Source organism: Cydia amplana, chromosome 4 (genome assembly GCF_948474715.1).
Source record: "Cydia amplana chromosome 4, ilCydAmpl1.1, whole genome shotgun sequence".
NCBI lineage: Eukaryota > Metazoa > Arthropoda > Insecta > Lepidoptera > Tortricidae > Cydia > Cydia amplana.
Window position 1 is genome coordinate 15,411,497 of NC_086072.1, and position 24,453 is coordinate 15,435,949.

Sequence of the window (24,453 nt, forward strand, 5' to 3'; positions counted from 1 at the left end):
AGGACGTACGATGGCAGAGATTTAAAGATTATGCTTCATAAAGAGAGGAGTATGAATAGAAAATTATTGCGTAGGGAATAAAGAACTAAAGAACAATAGTGGGGGAATGGCGCGTTACTATGAGATTGAACTTATTTCGATTAAATTTGTACCATTATGCAGAACGTACTTAACCGGATAAAAAAACTTACCACCATTTTCTAATAAATTAAACGTTTACTTAATTAAAGAATCGTTTGAATGTTTGATGCAATTTTGACCCGATAAATACGAATTCATCCTTTGATAGAATAGTGTCATTAAGTAAGTATGTATATAATTATCATGTTACCACCTTCCTCCTGATCTAAATGTTTAACGGGTACATTCTGAAGGCGGCCGGGGTCCGCTATGGCAACCCAAACGCAAGCGACTGCTATCTAATCTGACCTTTTTTTTCTATTTTCCATCTGACTTTCCATTTTTTCAAACAATTCTATGCCTTATAAGATTAGCCTGGTTTCCCTAATGTTGTTTTACTTCACCGAATAGTGACTATTCACTCTAACTATCTACGAAAAACAATTCCATGAACAGCAAAACATATTGACCCCTTTAGGGTTCAATAAAACATGTTGTGGTAATTAAAATCAAGATAAGCCATTTGTCATTTTGAAACTAAATATATATTTGATTAATATTGAAAAGCCGTTAAACTTTACGACTCAACAGTACATCCAGAACAGCGTAGCTGTAGAATATCTACAAATACCCGGTCCGTAGAACATAGGACGTGAATACCACGGAAAAATATACGTCTTACGTCATTTTGAAACCACGGCGGTTAAGTTAAAAGATATCGGTGAATCAATTATGGCATCAGATTAGGCGAAGATGAGCTGGAGAATTCTTCCAAGCATACATCCGAATATAACCAGCTTAACTTAAACCCTTTGATCTTTGATAGATATGCGTGATCGGAGTTCAGACTTATCCTGGTTTATACTAATCGGTGGGAATCATAGTCAGGACGCAGACAAAGGGTCCGGCCGGCGCGTGACGGCGAATAAGCGGTGTTATAACGGATATTATACGCTTGCAGTTGGGTATAAATATTTATAGAATAGTCGACCTTATTTCATTCGTTGAAGTTAAAGTATAAATAATTATATTTGTATCTTTCTTCGATTCAAAGAACAGGGAGTCAGGTCTTCATTATGGTAAAAATGTCGGGTTCGGATTTCATGACTTTATCGTTGATGTATTATTTGTACTTAGTAAAAAAAACTTTACCCAAGTTTAAATAAATCGTAATATTGAATATTTTTATCAGTAGACTGGTCCCAGTGCACCTATGAAAGAAATCATTTTCATTTTTCCAGGCAATGAGACCGATCGGAAATGAAATGTTGGAAAACTTAATAATGTCGATGTGTTGTTAAAGGATCATGCCGAATTTGGCCTACGATTCGATAAGCATGCTATATATACGATAAATGTAGTCATATTTTTTACAATCTCATACATATATTAGATTGCAACGGACACTTCTTAGTAGCGAAAATAAGTAAAATAGTAATTAAACCAAATCAACACATCAAACTACGCCATTGTCGCTATTACATTAAAAAAATTAATCCATTGCATTCTTTCGCTTCCAGTCCTTTTCGTTATTCATAAAATATTGTCTTTGGTCGCAAATACTTTCAATTAAACGCGATATTTTTTCTGTGAGAAAATAAATCATACCATGCATCCTTCTACCGCTTCTGTCACAATTGTCATTATGATTTGAAACCATGTTAATCCTTGTTCCGCGTTTACTTTCCTTCCCTTTTACAATTTACTTGACGTAGGCTACGGGCAACACCTACCCTCAAACCATAAAAAAAAACTAATGACATTCTTGAACAAATTGAACAATGCACCTTATTTCCTTGTAATAAAGCATAATAATATTTAACATGGCCCGTACGATCATACCCATTAGTTAATACAAGTCAGAATTCCTAACCTCAAAATCGTGGATAAATTCCTCTTCTATAATGTTCTGTCAAGTGTCCGTGAATTTCTAATAACTGTCGGGACTTTCATTTCATGTTTAGAGCCTAATAATATACCACCCATGTTTAGCGAGTGTTGGGCTAAACTTGTATGGGAGCGGAACATCATCCTTTCAAGGCTTTCTTCTTCGGCGAGAGCGGCGCGTGGCGTTTGTGATGCGCCGGAGCTAATGATTGGCGAGCGCCGCGGCGGCGTGTTAGTGTGACTTCTGCCAGCCTAGCCAAGCCAAGTTGACAATCGCTATCGCTTCGATAACGAAACGTTTGGTGTCTCTCTATCACTCTTCCATATTAGTGCGACAGTGACAGTTGCGTTTCAATCGCTACGGAGCGTAAGCGATTGGCATGTTGGCTACGCGGCCAGATTAGAAAACTTACCGGAGACGCCCTTGTTGAGCAGGTTGTTGAAGGCCTCTTTCTTGGGCGAGAGGGTCGCATGGCGCTCGTGGTGAGCTGGCGCCGACGGCGGGCGCGCGCGTTCTTCAGGAGAGCGTCGCGGCGGCGTCTTGCTGCGCCGGAGCTCTGATGTCAGATTCTGTAATGAAAAAATTAAAGTTAGCGCTTCATAGATGAGATTGGAGTATCACAGTATTTAAACGCCGATCTATTTTTGTGATGTAGGTATGTTAAAAGAACCACAACGTGTAGTGTACTATACACCTAGCATTTCCTAAAAGCAATTCTAGTAACAGTAGAGACATACCTACCGTAAGGGCTTTTACATATTTGCCTAGAAACGCCACAATTATCCGAATACCGCACTCCCAATTATTAGTTAATCCACGTATTTCCTGAGAAAAAGTCCAGACCGAAGCTAGAACTTGCAAGTTCAGAAATAGGTAAGCGATTGTACGGTACACTTGCATGCATTTGTGCAATGTTTGTGTATGCATGCTGGGTGCAAGGCAGAAGGACGTGCACTAAATGTACAAGCATACGTTTAGGTACCTATACGACATACATGGTCATATTTCCGAAACATAACGGTGTCGGATTTCGATGCACAGTAGGTATAATAGTGCCTAGGTATAATACACAACATAGCAAATACTTAGCTAAGTACAAAGGTAAGTAGGTACCTAATGTTACAAAAATGTATATGTTGTGACTTATATTTTAAGAAAAAGCACACAACAAAGAACCGTGTTGGTAAAATCCTTTATAGCCTCGCTATGGATTAGATTATGTCACGCAATTAATCTCGGCAAATATCGACAAGATTTGGTGTTTCCAATTTGATTATCACTCAATTGATAACTGCGCTTAAAATAGCTCGTTTTGACAGTTCACAAAATAGAACACGTTAAGTACCTATACAAGGCCTTATAAGTATAGACCAGGGGTCTCCAAACTTTTTTACCTGAGGGCCATATTGCGCCTCAGAATTGTCGCGCGGGCCACCGCCGGCGCCGAGGGGGGGTGGGGGTGTATCTGGTTGCTGCTGTTAGGGCTGAAGTCTGGAGCCTGGCTTCCGCGGGCCGGATTGGAACGCTGTCGGCGGGCCGGATTGGAACGCTTCGCGAGTCGGATTTGGCCCGCGGGCCGGGGTTTGGAGAGCCCTGGTATAGACCACCACCATTATGGCTATGGCGTGTCAATGTACAATGTGAAAATTTTAGAACAAGTTTCAGCAACGACGAGAGTTACTAAGTTATAAAAATAACTTAACATTGGTATACCTACTTTAACATTGTTTGAAAAGATAACTTTGATGCAAGTAGAAAACGTAGACGTAGAGATTCTTCAAACATATGTAGAGTCGGACCAAGATAACTCAGCATGGCATTTGCACTAACAAAGTGCGGCAATGTCATCAATTCATCATTTATGTTAAATTTCCATGAAAATATGACGTTTATAATGACACAAAGTTAGCTTAACCGGGCTCAAATTTTGCCGGACAAAAAATGTACAATATGACTTGTCGTAATAAGGCCAAGAACGGGAACTTGCAATATCATTTTCTGCATAAAATTTTTGGATATTACATTTTATTACAACAAAAAAACTACGGTAAAATAATATGTCAAATGTGATGGTCTAATCTAAGAAAAGTCGAACCACTTGAAGCAAGTCCAGATTCAAATTGGACACTTGGTGTATTGCGTCAGTCGATACGATCGGACTGATTATGTTCATTGTGCCTTGTGCCTGAACGACGAATGTAATGGCGAATCTGTGAAAGTCCTTTAATAAGGTTAATGCGATGCTGGCTTGTTTATGGCGTGTGTGGGGTTTAAATTGGCGAACTACGACTGAAAAAAGGCAAATGGACATGTTGAATTAAGTTTAAGTTATGTACGTTGTGCACATGGTAATGTTCAAACGCTTCTTACAAAAGATTCTTGCTGATTCTTGATTTCATGATTAGAGTGTGTATTTTTATTGAATTTGTATGCCAATAAGCACGACATAGTGATACTGAAACATTTATTTAACATCTTGTAACTTACCTATGTTGAACAAATAAATCTTTGAATCTTTGAAAGTTTTGTCCAGGTCCGGGCTGTGGTTATCTTTAGGACAAAATATTAGAAAAAAATACTAATACTTACATATTGATGAACATAGTAATGAAGACTCAGATATAAAATAAAATATGTTGACGATTTACACCTATAAACTGAAATCTACGTGAAAAAATGTTAATTAATAAGTACCTATTATTTATATAAGTTTAGGTAATAGAAAGATTGATATAATATAGGAATCATGATGAACTAATTTCATATAGAGGCTGTGCGGAAAAAGGAGAGTCGTGGAATGTATGGGGCCCAATACATTTCACGACTCTTCTCTTTCCGAACAGACTCTACCTAAAAAAAAAAACAAAGTCATAAGTTAACAACTAACAACTAACTACAAAAAAGGTTGTGTTGTGAATAACCTAGGTACTTTTTTATGTTACAATATTAAAGACGAATAAAGTCATACCTGTACGATGTAACATGGTAAAATCTAAGTATGATCATGCATAGGTAGATTTTGAATGTACTAACACAAGTTTACCTACAAATGCGTGTGAAAGGTTAGATTCACTGGTAGATAATGTTTCATGTTTGATAGCTTTTTTTTCTTGGCATTTAAACATTACATGATTAATACATATTTTTCATATTTTACGTATGGAATATCATAGCGGAGGAATATCAATAAAGCGCACACGCCGTCGATTCGCGCCACAGATACGTCTAATATCGTATTGGAATTTGTGATGCCGTTTAACCCCAGTTAACCCAGATTACGCAGCTCGGCGCCTGATTCGTCCTCGCAGCCTGATTGTGTTGTGACACAAACTGTAATGTATTATGTGTTAACTCTTGCTGCAATCACGGCGAGATGGTACAATTACAATGGATCTGTTCGCCGAACTTGTAATTTGTTTGAATGAAACGTTTTGTTTTTGTTTATATTTAAGGATATTGGTATAGTTCAGTAAAGTATAATTTACTCGTAAGGGTTCAGTTGTCTAAGAAAGGTTGTAACAGTTTAAACAGTGGTGAAATGGAAAACCAAAAACACTTAAGTAAAAGATATGTTTCTGTATAATTTAACTGAATCGAGGACACGACTTCTTAATATTTGAAGGAAATAAAATGCTGTGACATATATTCATGCGGATAAATCAATAATTAAATAAATAGTACATATCTGTAATATGTTCTGTGGTAATGCAGAAAAAGTTTTTAATGCCACTAATCTTGGCATCTGGCAGTAAAACTGTATTCTTGAAAAAAGCTCTTCCCTGCTTTTGCAAGGGCCTCTCTCTGGTTTCCTCAACATTGTACCTACGTCATACATTAAGCCATCATTAAAAATAAGAACGTAAGCAAATCATTAATTCCTGGCGTCTCATTAATAAATGCAAGTCATTAGCATATAGTTCACTTAAAGCGGGAACTTGTTTATCGATTAAGTATTGTTTGCTACTGAACCAGAATGACCGGTCTGGGCAAATAGTCAGTTCCTAATCTTATATTTGTTTAAAATTCGTGTGAATTGGGTCATTAGTTACTGATATTTTTGTTTGTCGTCTGTTACCTTTACTAGAGAAAAATATGTAGGTACCTGCTTGGTTAGAAAAATTTGAAACATACATATTTGAAAAAGAATGAGATAACAATTCATCAACATCGCATTGAAAATTCATAAATTAATATAGGTTGTTGACCACACAAACATATGTGAATTTTGAAATTAGTACCGTCCCCAAGAATCCGATTAATAATAATGATATAGGCGAAAATTAAAATATTCCTATATCGTAATCTGTTTTGAAAACAGCAGCCACTTGTAACGGTGACATACAAACAAAGCTCGAAACCTCACGATAGTAACATTTGCTGTGGCATTAGCCATGTTGTCTATCGCTGAGCTCTGATTAATTTACGCCCGCTTATTTGAACGAGATAGCGTTAGAAACGTCTTGTATTTGCGCGTCATGTGAGCTTATCTTTTAATTCTTGAGCTGTCAACGAAATGCGCGCAGGTTTTTCCGAGGATCTTGGAAATGTCGCAATAGGACGAATTAAATGGGGTTTTCGCAAGCTACATTTGCGAATAGTACACATAAATATTGAGTTGAGAATTTCCTTTGTTTTACACACAAAGTGGCCATTTCACCAGTCTCAAGAACATTTTACTAATCGCGACAACATTCTTAACCCCCGATGCGAAAAGAGGAGAGTTATATTTTTGACGTCAATGTCTGTCAGAAGCATCGTAGCTCTCAAACGAATGGACCGATTTCGATGCGGTTTTTTTACATGAAAGCGAGTTTCTGTGTGGTGGTCCTTAGCTATGATTGAAAAAATCGATACAGCAGTTTGAAGAGTATCAGCTCCTTTCCAAAATGATGCGAGGCATGTTTAATTAAAAAGTACCTGTATTTAGATAAGCGTGCAGGTTCGGCGTGACATGATGATCATGTCATGAGAATTTCGATGTAGGGTTGCATGTTAGTGCAAATGAACTCTTTATGCTTATAGTTATACCTAACTCCTAATATTCGAAGAACTTCTAGTAAATAAAATTCAAACTAAAATAACCTGCTAAGTTACGAATAGATAGTGTTAATCTCACACGTCTCGTCCTGATTTCCCGTGAAACTCGGTAAATTAAGCGCTTATGAGATTAGCGGACACTGCTTACACAAATTTGTGAGTTTGCTTTGCTCAATCTGACAGCTATCTGATAAGGCTGACGTGCAGACTAGATACGTTTGGTATAAGCAAGATAATTAAACCGCATAACAGACAAAAAAACATCTGTCTTTTATGAGTAGGTATTATTTGATAGGCGTGTCTTTTTCCGTGGCAAATAACCATGCGGCCCGATTTTTGACAAACAAACGCAAACTATTGTTGCTTACATGTCAAGAGCTGTGACATATATATCATCGGTCAATTTATGTCATCATCTACAGGCGTTTTTACGCGCAAATAGAGCAGTGAATGTGTATCGAGTATTTAGTTTTTGTACATATACATATAAAACTAAGTAGTACCTACCATAAACTTGGTTACCATTGCCTACCATGCCAAATATGCCAGGCTTAAAAAGGCAGTGAACAGGTGATTTTTGATAGAAATCACTGTTTTTTCAAGCCCATATTAGCCATGTTTGACATGGTGGGAAATGTTGAACAAGTTTACAACACCAAATGATGTAAAACAAGTTTAAATGTTCCTGGAAATAACATTTTTACAGAAAGTTTCTGAAAGAGCATATCTGTTCTCACCAATCTTTGCAGGATAAGTTATTTAACGAAATTCGTTGAAATAATAAATCATGCTCGTTTGCTGCACTTAATCTTAACGTTATCAAGATAACATGTTTAAGATTCAACGATTATTTCGAAATGATGCAATGATTAACCACCGAAGATATATACAGGGTGACATTTGAGTCGTGATCAGTAATATGTTTTTCTAACTCCATAAACAACGAGCAATTTAATGCCCCTACTCTTACTAAATCAGACAAGACAAGACAAGACAAGATTTTTTTATTTTTTGTTTATTTTTTGTCATTTATTTTACTTTTATAACCATTAAGTACCTACAACCATTATGTACAATATCGCAATTTTCCTTCTTCTCATTATGGCAATAACTTACAGCCATAAAACTCTGGCGATACGAGATAGTTATATTAATATCTATTCTAGTACATACGAGTATGTGACCTGCGAAAAAATAAAGATAATTCTTACACGCGCAAGAATTGAGATAAGGCGGCCAGTACCCAGTTGAATTAACGTAGCTACATACAGCTGCGAAAAATGACAAACGTTAACCTAGACGACATACATAATAATGTCCAAATCGTGGTTTCTCCTTATCCTTCTACTAATTTAATTTTTTTTTTCCTCAACCGTATACCTACTCTTAAATCAGTGTTTTAATCATTAAAGATTGCACATTCAATCAAACGTTTTTGTTTATTTATACCAATTTATACAATGACTTCTTTTAAACTTGATATATTTACTATATTAAATTGTTAAATATCTTTTTAGTGTGAATTAAGGTTGTGTGTCGTATTTGTTTTTCCATCGATTAAACTACACAGTTCATATTTATGAATAATTTATAATTTATAACTGATAATGCATTACAGCTTACCCCAGCGATTAGGTAAATTCGTATCAATAATTTCCAAGATAAGCAATCGTCAGAATCTTATCAGTTGCATATGGCAACACTTAAGCCAATTCAAGCGGTATATTAAACGTTTAAGGACTTCACTCATATAATATACGATATGGTGAAGTCACTGTCACAGTAATATTTAAATAACAATTTTATTACACCTATTCGATTTTTTAAGTGCCTCATTTTAAGAGTCACATAATTATAAATCCATATTAGTCTATACAAGGCATCGATTACAGAATGCGCATATCACGTCGTATATTTAAAATTGTATGTGATCACCATGGACCTAGAATATTACGGACGGACTGTCACCTTAAGACAAACTGTGACACTGCAATGGCGGACGGTTTGAATGTGTGCGTGTAGACGAGTGTTACCATGTAACACAAATTCTCCCCTAATGGTGAAACAATTATTTTTAATATCGTCCTTGTTTTCAAATAAAAAAGGACAGTTTTACGTTAGACAATAAAAAAGGTGTGTACGTATCTGATTTTATAGGTCTTGAAAATGCGCAATATTGCACAATTACTTTGTGCAATCATTATTTTCAATACCTAATGATATTTAGCATCGTAATGAAATCAGTTCGTCATGTTTTTTTTAATTTATACATTTAACTTGAAACATATCTGGTTTTCAACAAAAAAATTATAATACATAACAAACAAACGTTATGTATCGCTCCTTAGTATCGGTAAATTACCATACCGACCTAGTTTGAAATGCACAATCAATAATTTAACCATTTACCTAAATGATCTCTTAATACATAATGTTTTAATAAGAAGGGTATCAATTACCCTACTTTCGGGAAATTACCCTATTCATGTTACTGGTCACACTCCTGTTTTGCAGTTTGATAATTTATAAACAACAAATTATCGTGATTTTACGTACTAATTCATAAACTTAAGTATGAAAAGTTATTCCGTGACTTTTTTTCTTTCGATCGGTACAATTCTAGCAGGATTTAGCTACACATGCCGGCATATTTTATATTTTTCTTCGACATGTTTACTTCAATGACGTTTCGATTCGTCTGACGGCAAACTGGTGGATGTGGGCTGTCAATGTGTGTGTGTCACGCGTAAATACTTAGAAACTGGTGGATGTTGGAATCACAGTTGTGTTGTAAGCGAAACTCTGTCCGTAATATTATAGGTTCATGGTGATCACGTCGATTGTAGGTATACATGCCAAAGGTGTGAAAGGATTTCTGTTCCATTTCGCACCTTGTCACAGTGACAATAACATGAGATCCCTATATAGCGGCTGCCGTCATCGTCACTGTGGCAAGGAACGCAAGATACGGCAATACGAGTAACAAAGCAAATAACAGTATTTTGCTTGGCTGCCCACGTAGCCGTGTGTATCCAAACTTTTACGGGATTTATTATTCGTTTCGTCGTAGTTTTTGTACAGTATCGCTTTATCTCCAGCACTGGGCCGCGGTCGTCACTGGCCCAGTGCCACGGACGTGACCTTTCTGTTGTAAACGAACGTAAATCACTACTCTTTATCTTCTTGATTAGCGGATATTATTGGTAGCAATTGGATTTTGGATACGGTAATTGACAACTGATTTTAACCTGGTGTTAGAATGGAGACCGAGGGTAATGTTTTGAATGTATTACTGTGTATACCGTATAATAATGCCTGCCTTCAAGACATTTTTTTAAGCATTTCGGTTTTTAAACAGATGGGATGGGATGATGTAGCCGCCGTGCAGGTCAGGAGCTCGACGACTCAAATAAAAAGCTTCGAATAAAAATAAAAAAATAAATAAAAATTAAAATTCATTAAAGTAAACTGATGTAATCTTCCAGATACTGGTTACAAAGGGTTCTTGACTAAACGGTTAAATGCAGAAGTGGTGTGGTTATTGTATGGAGGCTGATGAGAGGGTGATGTGCAATATTTGATCAGTACAAAAGGTGGTTTAAATTTAGGTGCCTCTAATTGGCCGCGATACAAAGTATGTGGAGCGCTCCTATTGGTGCTTAAGAAAAAGCTTCCGAATACTAGCCGAGCCCGACGGCCGCGTTTAGCTACTGCATTAGGAATAGGTATAAATATTGAGAATCTATACAAATATAAAGGTTGCGTTCGCAACAGATGAGTTCGCGCCAGTGTGCCCTTATCCTTATCCAAACTTTGGTTAGCAGGGATCTGAAATACCTTGAGATTAAAAGGTTTTACTGTAAGTACATACTCGTACAGACATGTTTTTAAAAGAGTTTGATAGCGTTACTGACGTTTTTTTTATATGATGTCGGTCAATTTAGAATTAGGTACATATGCCTTTTTGGGGGCTATCTATAATGTTTATCATTATTATATTCTTATTTTTGCCAAAGGTCGCAAGAACAAAGTAGGTACCTCATACTTAGGTACCTACTTTGTATAAATTCATTACTTTACCACTCTAAGGTGCTCTAGGTATATATTGAAGACTACGTTGTTGAAATTACTTACGTTTCAATTCGGCGCGCTATAATAGAATGGTAGGCATATAAAAACTGATAGCACTCTTTGTTTGTAATAACCAATCATTCACCTAATTCTCACAGTATTGTATCAAAACCAATATTTGCGCAGGAAGTGGTTTGGTGGTTTATTTACGATATCTACAATCTACATATCACTCATTTTATATTTGCAATGTTACAAAATGTTGAATTAATTTATCTATTACACTAAGACCAGTATAAACATGTTTAAGTATGAGGTTTTATAATCATTTAGATAGGTACCTAATTTAATAAAACAGACAGAAGGACTAATTTAAACATTCCAAAACATTATATTAAAATACTAATCCCTTTCCAATCTTATGATTCGGGCATAGGTGCCCGGGCATAGATGTAGTACTTATGTACTACTACACCTATGCCCGGGCAACGAACTAGCAAATGCTAGGCAATTAGATTTTCTCGCATCCAAGTTCACTAAATGAAGATACGGAAAATGCCCGGATAAGACACGTAACCAATTGCCCATGACAAGTGAATTCGGTTTAGTCGAATTTAGAACGGTATGAGCAACATATTAACACGGACCCGCCACAGAACCGTAATTAGTGTACATTTGCACTATTTTGGACGGGATAAACACAGACTTGCTTGTCGAGCGTTCAACAAATTTGAAACAAATGGTTTTTAGGTTCAAGTGCTAACTTAATTTACTCGGCTTTCGCTAACGTGTGAGCAATCAGAGATCGCTCGCACACGGTTTTTTCTAGAGCAATTAAGAGGTCTTATTACTATCGGTGTAAGGTTCAATTTGTTTGGGAAATGTGTCTGTATCGGTTTATGCTGGGAACCGTTACTGCGTAACTTACCACAGCTAGGCAAATATTGCTCTGTTTTGTTTTAGTCTGAACAATTCGATCTGATTCGTTCGTTCAATTATAGCTACTCGTATAGAAAGCGTGTTAAAGAAAACAATGAATATCTGAGCGAGCGCACTATCTGACTGGGACACATGTATATAATACTTGTAACTATAGAATAATTTCTGGGTCGTGATCCAAAACCGCTGTTTTGACTCTGTAAACAACTAACATTATCATAATTGGTAGTATTTGACTAAAAGATAATTAGTATTTTTATTTTATTTTTCAAGTATAATTAATCTATTAATTCAAGTAAAATATACTAAGTAATCATGGTTACCCTGACGACTTTTGACATACGCTGTATGAAAAGCGACAAGACGTCACATTGAGTAGGGTGACCAAATAGTATGAAAACATGTTTTTTTCTACTTGTCATCTGAAAAATAATCAGCATTATTGGTGATAAACAATAATTAACAACAACTTTGGGCTCATCTTTGAATTCTGTATTGATGTCTTGTTCTCTTGCTCCACGACCCCGAAAACACCCTGTGTATATGAATATATATGCGAATGCGAATGCAATTTAAAAATATTGGTCGTTCTATCATTCACCAAGGTCATTTATACGCCTATACTAAACAAATAATAAAGATAATAACACCAACGTATTAATTAAAAGTGGACAGATTATCATAACATAATACCGAATAATCGATAACCACTGAAAATCCCTGCTATCTCATCAATCGGTGCCACAAAAGAGTCCGACGGCGATAATGTCGAACTAAATCTGCGTAATCGGTTTAATCCTGATAACACGAGAATTACCTCGCTATCGTATCCGTATCTGATTTGTGGATAATCTGAACGTGTGTTATCGTTTGACGCATGTCAAACTGTGCATTTTTGGTCCGATGTTGTTAAAGTGATAGCGAACTGTATTAAACTCCACGTACAGGTTAAATCAGAAGTATGTACACATTTTTGAGCTCTATTCCGTGGTAATAAGGTTCTAAGGTGTAAAAATATTTATTATTTAAGAAGAGTTTTTGGTAGAGTTATTTCTAAATAAAACTACGAAACAGTTCAGGATCGAGAAGTGTAAAATACTAGAAGACAGTAGCAGATTTACCCTAAGGGCTCATTTAGACGGCGCGCGAACTCGCATGCGATTTTAGTTACATTGCGGACTGTTGGTTACGTCCAATTCAATCGACCGATCAAAACCAGCAATGTAATGAAACTCGCATGCGAGTTCTCGCATCGTCTAAATGCCAGTTACCTATTTGGACCATTTTTTTTTGCGAATTTAATTTTTTGTCAGATTTTGATATAATTTGGTACGCTTGAAGAGCTCCACTTTCTGGTCGGAATAGACAAGAAAACCCAATTTGGGACCAAAAAATTTGTACCTACATTTCCGTTGAGTAACGAAAATTCCATACGTTTTTTTTACAATGGCAGATTTTATAGTCTATAGGACATATACGGTGAAATTGCGCTTAAGTTGTACAGAATACGGAACTCTATCTATTCGCGACGTTTTATCAAAATCTGACAAAAACTTGGAGGATATAATCAAACGGAGACGCCATGTCTGTAATTTTCTGTACAAAACAGTCTGCCGATTTTTGCGGGGGAGGGGAACGTCAAATGTATGCGTAACGAAAAAATAGCCATGTCAGATAAACGTCAGTCCATACATTGTGTATGACCGTTGGCCGCCTATTTTCGACAGAGGGGAAAGCCTGTTAATGGCTACTCCGTTTAGTTGTATCCTCCAAGGACAAAAATGACAAGTCGACAGCAAAATGGAGAGCATAAAAAATCGGCCCATGTATGCTCAGCAATAACTGATAACAATCATGATGATAATTAACATACCTAACACAATACATCGCAATATTGATTAGTTTATTAATTTGTCGGCATTTAGTACTTTGCATATCTAAACCTGTTGCTTAAACGACATAATTAAATAAAATTTAAACTGTCCATAATATTAAAATGTTATTAATTTACGTATTTAGCCTAAGATTTGGTATCTTCGCGGAATCAGATCGTTAAAATGATATAAACCACTCGAGATAGTTCCACTTTAATAATAAACCTTTCATAGATCAATGCGATTATTAAGCGCTGATTATCACTAATTAAAACTCAAGTAGCACACGATTTAAATGGAATAATAACCTAGTTAAACCACTTGCCAAGAGATATCTACCACTACCACCAATAGGTACGAGCCAAGTAGTTTTCCTATGCACATTATCTACCTAGATATTATAATGAACTAAAGTAATGCATATACGCTCGGAGTGAAGGAAATAGTGGCGGTTTTGACAGCTGAACTTGATGGCATTGTACGGTACGGCACTTTTTTTATTTGTCTATAAGTAAGTTAAACGTACTAGTGCTCGACATGCTAATTCCCAATAGATAACACCCTGCTGTCACCTCTATTGACAATGACTTAAGTTACAAGATGACATGTAAAAAAAATACATGTCTTAAAGGTATTACATATGTAACAACACAAAACATAAAACGAGCGATTACCATGTAACGCCATGTAGTTCAAATGCCATTATCATTACACAATGTATGCCTCCATATGTCTATCACAGTTCATTTATCTATGGTAGGTACCTATAAGTAACGATAAAGTTATGAATATGTAAACAATGGTCTTGTAACCTTACAAAGTACTTTTGGAAATGCATGAAAAAAGTCATTAATGGGGCCGCATGACAATCGCGAAGCACATTAGATATTGTTAACAAAACTTCCTCCTCGATTGATATACATCGCAGGTACGTGTACGTGCGCGGCTGCCGCCGCCGGCGCAGCCTATGTTTTCGCATGCGCAACGCATCCATGCAAAAATTTTAGGCGGGATGCATTTGCTGACGTAACAATCTACTTTACTTTCCATTAGACAAGTAAATAATAGAGACTGACAGTTTTTATACTGCTGCCAAGGTGACGTTAGTTGCTATAAAAAAATGCTGAAGCCAATAGTTCACGAAGACGAGGATTAGATTTACATTAACCACTCTAAGATGACCACATGGAAGATATTCTATATTTATCAACGCAACGATATCCGTGGTCGGGCCTCTACTACACGCTGGACTGACCAGATTATTGTTCTAGGTTTTTATTGGTGGTTCTGAAACTATCGAATCTTTTCCCGGATCAGAAGTAACTGTAGAACCTTAGTGTAGCTTGTGATGTATGTTAGATATTTTGGCAGGCACGTACAAATAGGTGTAGGTACTTACACGGGTGAAGACAACAAGAAAGTAGGTACTTAGCGCCGCCAAAAAATGAAGGCTAACAGTCTTTACGATTTACCTGTCTCTGCTTTCCATCAAAATCTCTCTCACTCTTTATTACCAGTGGCACACGCGTTAGACAAGGAGCGCTAGCACGATGCATTTGGACAATTCTGGACGTATTCGGTAAAAGCTGGTTTTGAGGACCGCCGGCGTGCATTCGCATGCAAGGTATGCCCGCGGGAGCTATGTCGGCAATTTAAATATTACGGCTACTCATTAACGTGAGAGCAAGAACACCCGTGTGGGCCAGTATCGCCGAAACTTGGATACAGTGAATCCGAGCGAAAAAATACGTAATTATACGGCGACATTTTTCCGTAATTAAATTGTAGCTCTGAGAGAAATATAATTATTAATTTGAGCTTTAATTTCGACAGGCACCATCTGACAGATGAAAAAAGTTTATGTCGTGCTATTACACGATGAGATTATGCGTCGTAAAAATGTTTGAGTTTTGTCAGATTGTTTACCTTTCGAGAGCGAAATTATGCTGTCCACAGACATTTATATTAACAGACATCGCATGTAGCGTCATTTGAATGAGAACACAACATTGTGAATCCTCAGGGGCTCAATTGTCAATGCTAAACAAAGTTGTTAGGATAACTTTGTATGTAGGTGACTCACAGAGGAAATGCTCGTCGGATATTGTTATATTGTAGATACATATTAAAAGTAAGTGCCCACGATCGTAGTGTGTAGTAACCGAGGTCTAATCTGCTCCTTTAGTCCAAAACCGTACGATCTTGCGAATTATTTATAAACTGTATTGACTTGGTCCGAATAATTTAGATATTATATCTGTTTTGTCGGTAGGCAGGTCCGTTCTCATGTCGGCACCGAAAAAATATTCAAATGGATTCACGCGCGCGTCCGAATTTCGCAGTCGCGTTTGAAGCGCCCGCGCCGATTCCGGCAAATCCGTCGCGTCGGAAGTACCTATACGCACGCGTCGACGCCGCCGATGCGCCGATGTCGTTGACCTCGATCAGGACCTTCGATAAGGACTCGAGTATCTATGACAGGCGAGATGAGGTTACAATAGATGTTTTGGAGATTTAGAACTGTCAATTGTTTCTTAGAAAGATTTTTTAAATACGTACATTTTTACATAAGCCAGCGCCCGTCCGCGGACTCTACTTTCTCTCTGGGCCCTGGGGGTCTAGCCAAGATGGCAATCGTTTGTGCTACGATAACGAAACGTTATATGTCTCTCTATCGCACTAATATAGATAGAGTGATAGAGAGACCGAAAACTTTCGTTGTCGTAGTGCAAATAGGATTGTTATTTTGGCTTGGCCTTTGGCCCCCTGAACGCCGATCAACATTGAGGGAGGCATTATCCACGCTGTTTGCCTGTACGTGGTCGCCATTCCAGAAAATTTTGACCCATGATTAATTATTATTTTGTATAAATATTGGTAATAAAACGCACAGTGCAATTGCAATGTCGATGTTAAGTATTCCCCTCACTAATCTCGCGGTGCATATATGGTTCCACAATGCACTTATTATTCGCCAGTCCTGTTTCTAAGTAAAGTGCATACAGATTGTATTCGGTGTTGATATGGGCAAGCGTCTGCCTTTCAATGAGTTGTTGTAAATGTACACTGTGTCTGTGTATAGTCAAAACGTTAGGATTAGTATGAATTCGAACCTCGAAAAAAAGTAGAGATACAAATAAAAGTCACATTATATAAACTGAGATAGCATTTAAAGAATTTAGCACTTCAAGTGTAAGTGTAGCTGCACCTACAACTATAAGCTAAGCAGCTAAAAGTATTTAACACTCTTATATGTTCTAGAAAAACGAAAGATCCCGGAGATAATATGATTAATTATGATAATAAGAAAATATTTCAAAAATAAGTAAACAGATTATTTCACATGACATTTTAGTAGTTCCTTACTTTCCGCTACGGTTTTATTTATCACTACATAGTATTAAGTACCTAGTCGATTCTCGCTGTGTCTGTCCCTATGTATGCTTAGATCTTTGAAAGTACGCAACGGATTTTGATGCGGGTTTTTGTAATAGACACAGTGATTCAAGAAGAATGTTTATGTATAATTTGATAACCCGTGCGAAACCGGGGTGGATCGCTATTTAATTATAAAGTCAAAGGCAAAACAAAATTAAACAAAATATAATCAGTAAACTAGGCGACAGAAAGTTTAAAACGACCGGACGTACAGATAATTTAGCTAGCTATCAATTATTGTCAGAACACTCGGAACACAGCACCGCCGCGGATTCCTCCAAAGATCCACAAAGGTCGGAACTTTAAACAGGGATTTCTGTTAAAGCAATTAAGTGAATCTTTCTTGTAACTGAGGTAGCGCTTACCTGCCATTTATGACTTTAAACAATAAATCTTGTTTCTCAACGCAGCGTCTTTGTTTATCCCATTACGTCAGTTAAACCGTTGTAAATGATATTGTTAAGAATAGGATCATCACCTTAACGGGAATGCGAGGAAGGCGGTAGAATAGATCTTGTACCTGTTTTCAAAACACGAAATGGGATTATGCTTGGAAGTACGGAGTCATTTTTTGCTGCACTTCTTTTTGTCACTCTTCTTTTCTTGTGTTTGTTCTTTGTGTTAGAAGTGTAAGTTTAGGTCGTAAATCTTAATTTATATTTTAAGTAAGACATTATGGTCCACGAGCCAGGCGCAAATTTCGTCAGTCATCGCCTCCCGGGTGAAAACTCGTATACTGGTTAACGGCCATATATGATGAACCCTCGTGGACGTCAGCTGCCGCTACGTTGGTGGGTTGAGGAATGGCAGCCACCGAAACACGTAAAAAAAAATTTTTTTTTCAGTCATCGCCTCCCGTTTGATACTTAGTCAGATGAAAGTTTAGGTGCTATTGTTAATAAAAACAATCGTCAGCCGGTTGTATCGCGGTGGAATCACCGTCAGCTGTACACATGAACATGTAAAAAAAATTTTTTTTTTCAGTCATCGCCTCCCGCTTGATAACTTGTCAGATGATAGTTTAGGTGCTATTGTTAATAAAAAAACTCGTCAGCCGGTTGTATCGCGGTGGAATCACCGTCAGCTGGTCACATGAACATGTAAAAAAAATTTTTTTTTTCAGTCATCGCCTCCCGCTTGATATTTTGTCAGATGATAGTTTAGGTGCTATTGTTAATAAAACAAATCGTCAGCCGGTTGTATCGCGGTGGAATCGCCGTCAGCTGGTCACATGAACATGTAAAAAAAAAATATTTTTTCAGTCATCGCCTCCCGCTTGATACTTTGTCAGAAGATAGTTTAGGTGATATTGTTAATAAAAAAAATCGTCAGCCGGTTGTATCGCGGTGGAATCACCGTCAGCTGGTCACATGAATTTATAAAGCAAATAAATAAATACAATCTAAAATTTAAAATAATTGGTTTCAGTCATCGCCTCCCGTTTGATACTTTGCCAGATGATAGTTTAGGTGCTATTATTAATAAAAAGAATCGTCAGCCGGTTGTATCGCGGTGGAATCACCGTCAGCTGGTCACATGAACATGTAAAAAAAAATTTTTTTTTCAGTCATCGCCTCCCGCTTGATACTTTGTCAGATGACAGTTTAGGTGCTATTGTTAATAAAACAAATCGTCAGCCGGTTGTATCGCGGTGGAATCGCCGTCAGCTGGTCACATGAACATGTAAAAAAAAAATATTTTTTCAGTCATCGCCTCCCGCTTGATACTTTGTCAGATGATAGTTTAGGTGCTATTATTAATAAAAAGAATCGTCAGCCGGTTGTATCGCGGTGGAATCACCGTCAGCTGGTCACATGAACATGTAAAAAAAAATTTTTTTTTCAGTCATCGCCTCCCGCTTGATACTTTGTCGGATGATAGTTTAGGTGCTATTGTTAATAAAAGAGATCGTCAGCCGGTTGTATCGCGGTGGAATCACCGTCAGCTGGTCACATGAACATGTAAAAAAAATATATTTTTTCAGTCATCGCCTCCCGCTTGATACTTTGTCAGATGATAGTTTAGGTGCTATTGTTAATAAAAAACATCGTCAGCCGGTTGTATCGCGGTGGAATCACCGTCAGCTGGTCACATGAACATATCAAGCACATAAATAAATAAAATCTAATATATGTTCATATGACCAGCTGACGGTGATTCCACCGCGATACAACCGGCTGACGATGTTTTTTATTAACAATAGCACCTAAACTATCATCTGACAAAGTATCAAGCGGGAGGCGATGACTGAAAAAAAAAATTTTTTTTACATGTTCATGTGACCAGCTGACGGTGATTCCACCGCGATACAACCGGCTGACGATTATTTTTATTAACAATAGCACCTAAACTATCATCTGACAAAGTATCAAGCGGGAGGCGATGACTGAAAAAAAAAATTTTTTTTACATGTTCATGTGACCAGCTGACGATGATTCCACCGCGATACAACCGGCTGACGATTTTTTTTATTAACAATAGCACCTAAACTATCATCTGACAAAGTATCAAGCGGGAGGCGATGACTGAAAAAAAAAATTTTTTTTACATGTTCATGTGACCAGCTGACGGTGATTCCACCGCGATACAACCGGCTGACGATGTTTTTTATTAACAATAGCACCTAAACTATCATCTGACAAAGTATCAAGCGGGAGGCGATGACTGAAAAAAAAAAATTTTTTTACATGTTCATGTGACCAGCTGACGGTGTTTCCACCGCGATACAACCGGCTGACGATTTTTTTTATTAACAATAGCAACTAAACTATCATCTGGCAAAGTATCAAACGGGAGGCGATGACTGAAAAAAATTTTTTTTTTTACGTGTTTCGGTGGCTGCTTTTCCTCAACCCACCAACGGAGCGGCAGCTGACGTCCACGAGGGTTCATCATACGTAGCCGTTAACCACTATAGGAGTTATCGCCTGGGAGGCGATTGGTCATGGAAACCTGTTCGTGGCTCGCGGTCTATTAGGGCTGATTTAGACGGAGCGCAAACTCGCATGCGATTCTAGTTACATTGCGGACTGTTGGTTACGTCCAATTCAACCGACCAATCAAAACCCGCATTGTAATGAAACTCGCATGCGAGTTCTCGCATCGTCTAAATGGGCCCTTAGTTTACCCAAAGTATAAAATAAACTAACTAACTAAGAGCGAGGTAATAAATTTTAAATAAGATACCTACTTATTTAAGTAAGGCATATTGCGCTTTTTAGTTTAGCTTTATAGCTTTAGATACCTACAACTTTTTAGAAAGATATATTTTATCCTTAACCTTATTTAAAGTTTTCTAGTTTGCATCGTAAAATAGAATCGGGATGTGCTCAGCTACTTAACCCCGAGTAAACTTTACTACTTATAACAGCGACTGCCAACTATTCTTTCAATCAAAAGGACAAAACTGAATTTTTGGTTTAGACCTATGATTCACGATGTTTTCCTTCACTGAAGATTGAAAAACATATTGTGATGTAATACATATATTTATTAAAAAAGTATCAATAATTTGTAACAAATACATTATTCAAATCTAAAGTACCTATCTACATCGATGACCCCATACAATGGTTCACGATGTCCTACGCTAGACGCTTTATCGGCGCGACACAGCTTCAGCTAATATTCCGTTCTGGTGCATCTCTGGTCACAAAACAGAGATTAGAGTTCATTCACACAGGATTTTATTCCCTGCAGTATCGATGCGTGTACGCATATCGGTGCAGCTCTTACTCATTTGTTGTTGTAATTGTAAAAGGGATAGCGGATGAGATAAGTGGGTCGATGACATTTGGCTCCGGCCGACGATTATTACGATTATGCACTTTGAGCGTTGAACTTTATTACGAGCTTTGATAGGCGATACGGCATCTGTACCTACTGATGCCCCTTGTATTGATTTGAAGAAAGTTCCGTTTGTTTCTTAGTTATTTTGATGCACGACAGGACTGTGATTAAATGATTTATGAAGTTTTCAGAGTTAATTACAACAGTCGAGATAGATTGTATCCTTGGAGTAAATACTGTACTTACAGTTAATGTATTGTATTGACTGTTAGGGTAACATTCCATTTCTGACCGCAGCTGAACTACTGGTACTGCTACTGAACGCGTCGCTGTTACTGTCAATTTCCATAGTAAAATGAACAGTAGTGCAGCTGCGGTTGGAAATGGACTGTCAACTTTAGATAATTGCATCAGCTAGCAACTGTAAGAATAGAAGTCAAGGAATATAAAACATAAAATTAATAGAGGACAACATCAATAAATGTAAGTACATGTACGGAAGCCACACAAAAGTTGTTTGAATAGGGCCGACACTGAAGGGCTGAATACTGAACATTGGAAGTTGTTGGCCGAAAAGTTAATGTATAACCATAATCTTTCTATCACTATAAAAATAAATCCTCCTGCATAAACGTCAATGAAATATTTTGAAAGCTCACTAATTTAATCAAGATAATTCGCGAGCTTACTGGGAACTGTGATAATCATAATAAATAATTACGCCTACTGGGTATTTTGATATATAGCCTATATGATAAATAGGTACTTACATCTCGTTAGCGTAATTGTTTGCAATCAAAAAAGTGTTTAAAGAATTTTAAAAAACCGGCCAAGTGCGAGTCGGACTCGCGTTCCAAGGGTTCCGTATATTAAGTCCGACTCACGCTTGACTGCACATTTCTAATAGGTTTTCCTGACATCTATAGGTAAAGAACTATATTTTGTGTACTTTTTTCAACATTTTTGACCCAGTAGTTTCGGAGATAAGGGGGGGAATGGTCAATTTTTGTCTATTTTCTTGAATAACTGCTGAACTATTAATCCTAAAATTATTAAAAAAAAATATTTGTGATTCTTACAATGAGCTCTTCCATTTGATATGTAACACAATATAGTTTGATAAAGTTTATTTTTTAATTTTCTAATTTACTCCCCAAAAATGGCCTCCATATTTAGAATTAATTTGTTTACGTAAGATGTCCGCCTTTGGGTCACACACTTACATATGTGTACCAAATTTCCACTTAATTGGTTGGAAAATAGGCTGTGACAGACGGACGGACAGAAGGACGCACGAGTGATCCTATTAGGGTTCCGTTTTTTCCCCACCCAACCCTAAAAATAACCATCATAGTTCGTCATAACTCGATTTGAGTTTATGCTTATAGCGATGCCTTGCGAGGATATATGTGTTCACACGTCACCATAGGGTATGGGTGCCGGTGCCCATCCCGCTCGATAGCGGCTGTGGTATCAGCTATTACCCTATCGCATCCGGCGATAGCTGGACCACGGCCAGTAATCTATAGGTACCCGCAAATAGATAATGCAGTAAACAACCGAAACCTATTGTCCGGGAAAATATATCTACATCTACCTTGCTTAGTCTTCCCAATGCGAAAAATGTTTAAATAAATACCTAACCGTCGGTATTCGACTCTTTAAACATGTCAAGTGTTCCAATTCTTTATAATAAGTAAGTCTAGTGAGACTAGTTAAGATCCAAAAATACAGAATAATAATAACTAGAATGGGTTTCAGTTGTATGCACATATTTTTTCATTTAATCAAAACTCATTGATAAGTTATTATGTAAAATAATTTCAGAGACAACAATAAAAAATATCTAATAAATTACGATTTTTCTCTGGGGTTAGAAGATTTGTAACATTATTGACGCTACAACTGTTAAAATAAATATAAATTACTAAAAGACATAGAATATAAAACTAAAACTAACTACAATTAAAATAACTAAAACTAAAAATTAAAAATACCGATCAAAATTTGGTGCCCTCGGGAGGGTGCCCAATACGCAGGCAGCGTTCCCGCGCTGGATTGCGATTGCAATTCTCTGCGCGAGAAAGCTGCCCGCGCGGGGGTCGCCCGTTGCCTCCCTCAACCATTTCCCGAGCGCCTTGTGGAGCATCTGTGCGCCTCTGCCCCACGAACCAAGCGTCTCGTCTCGACGCCAAATGCGACAAATTCGTATTGAGCGCCGAGACAGCTGTATTTGGCTACCTTTTGACGCTCCCGAGTGTCCGCCGCCGCGCCAGCACGCCTGCTGGTCGATGGGACGTAGGACGCCGCTAGCGTGTCAGCGCAAGTGGCGTCCCATACCAACGCACGACCCATCTTTCAGGGAATCAGTGACATCCCGTCAGGGCGCTTACCGTCGTTCCGCACTATTTGGGGCTTCAGAGCGGCGGGAACGCCGGCACTGACGAGCGCCCTTCTCAGGATGTCATTGAGGGCGGAATGGCGAGACAGGCGGCCGGCACCCGAAGAACAGGCGAGCCCGTGGTGACCGAGGCTATCTACTTCAGATCCACATGAAGCGCAGTTGTGGTCGGCACAGACAGCAACTCCTAGCCGGAGACCAGCGGCTATGCGAAGCGTCTCTGGGTCTATAAAGGTGCCGGTGTTAGCTCGCTCGGTCCCTGCCTGTCGCTGTGGTCAGAAGTGAGTTTAGCGTAGAGACTGAAGCTATGTTATCCCAGGCCCTTTGTATCTTCGGTCGAGACGGAAAATTTTGACTCGGTCCAGCTAGCCATGCAATCGAGGCCTCAACCAGGCACGCGATCTCGCAGTTTGTAGCCGGAGAGGCTTTGAGAATATTACCTGCGAGATCGGAGGTGCTATGAATTGAGGCCAAGAATGCCGGCAAAGCAACACTTGAAATTTTACGGGTACCCAAACCACCATACCTTATCGGTAAGGTGGCTTGAGTCCATGCCTGCTCGCTAAATCGGATGTTCAAAATTGATTCAATTTGGGATTTTAAAAGTAGGTCAAGAGGTCGGAGTAGATGGGGGTATTTCCAGATAGGGCAACAGCGGAGCAGGTAGGTAAATTTTGGAATGAGTAGACAACATTTTAGAATAAACAGTGCAGAAATGACTGCTAATTTTGAGAAGGCGGTCCGAATAGTCACTAAATTTTGAAATAGATTTACTCAGAAGGGGAGGGATGGCTTCATCGAAGACGGGTGCTCCGAGAAGATGTAGACTGTCTTTAGATATATTTTTGATAGATGGCGCGATGTTATTAAAACTTTGAATAATTTGGGATGCCGAA

General features: G+C 37.9%; 1 protein-coding gene across 1 annotated transcript in view; it reads right to left on the bottom strand.

The window, feature by feature from the left end:
• The window catches only part of LOC134647271 (uncharacterized), an 87,319-nt gene that overhangs the window by 40,571 nt on the left and 22,295 nt on the right, over window positions 1-24,453 (bottom strand). Inside the window, exon 2 of the mRNA XM_063501548.1 lies at window positions 2,421-2,577. Within this exon, the coding sequence (XP_063357618.1) occupies window positions 2,421-2,577 (157 nt within the window). The remainder of the gene's footprint in view (window positions 1-2,420; window positions 2,578-24,453) is intronic.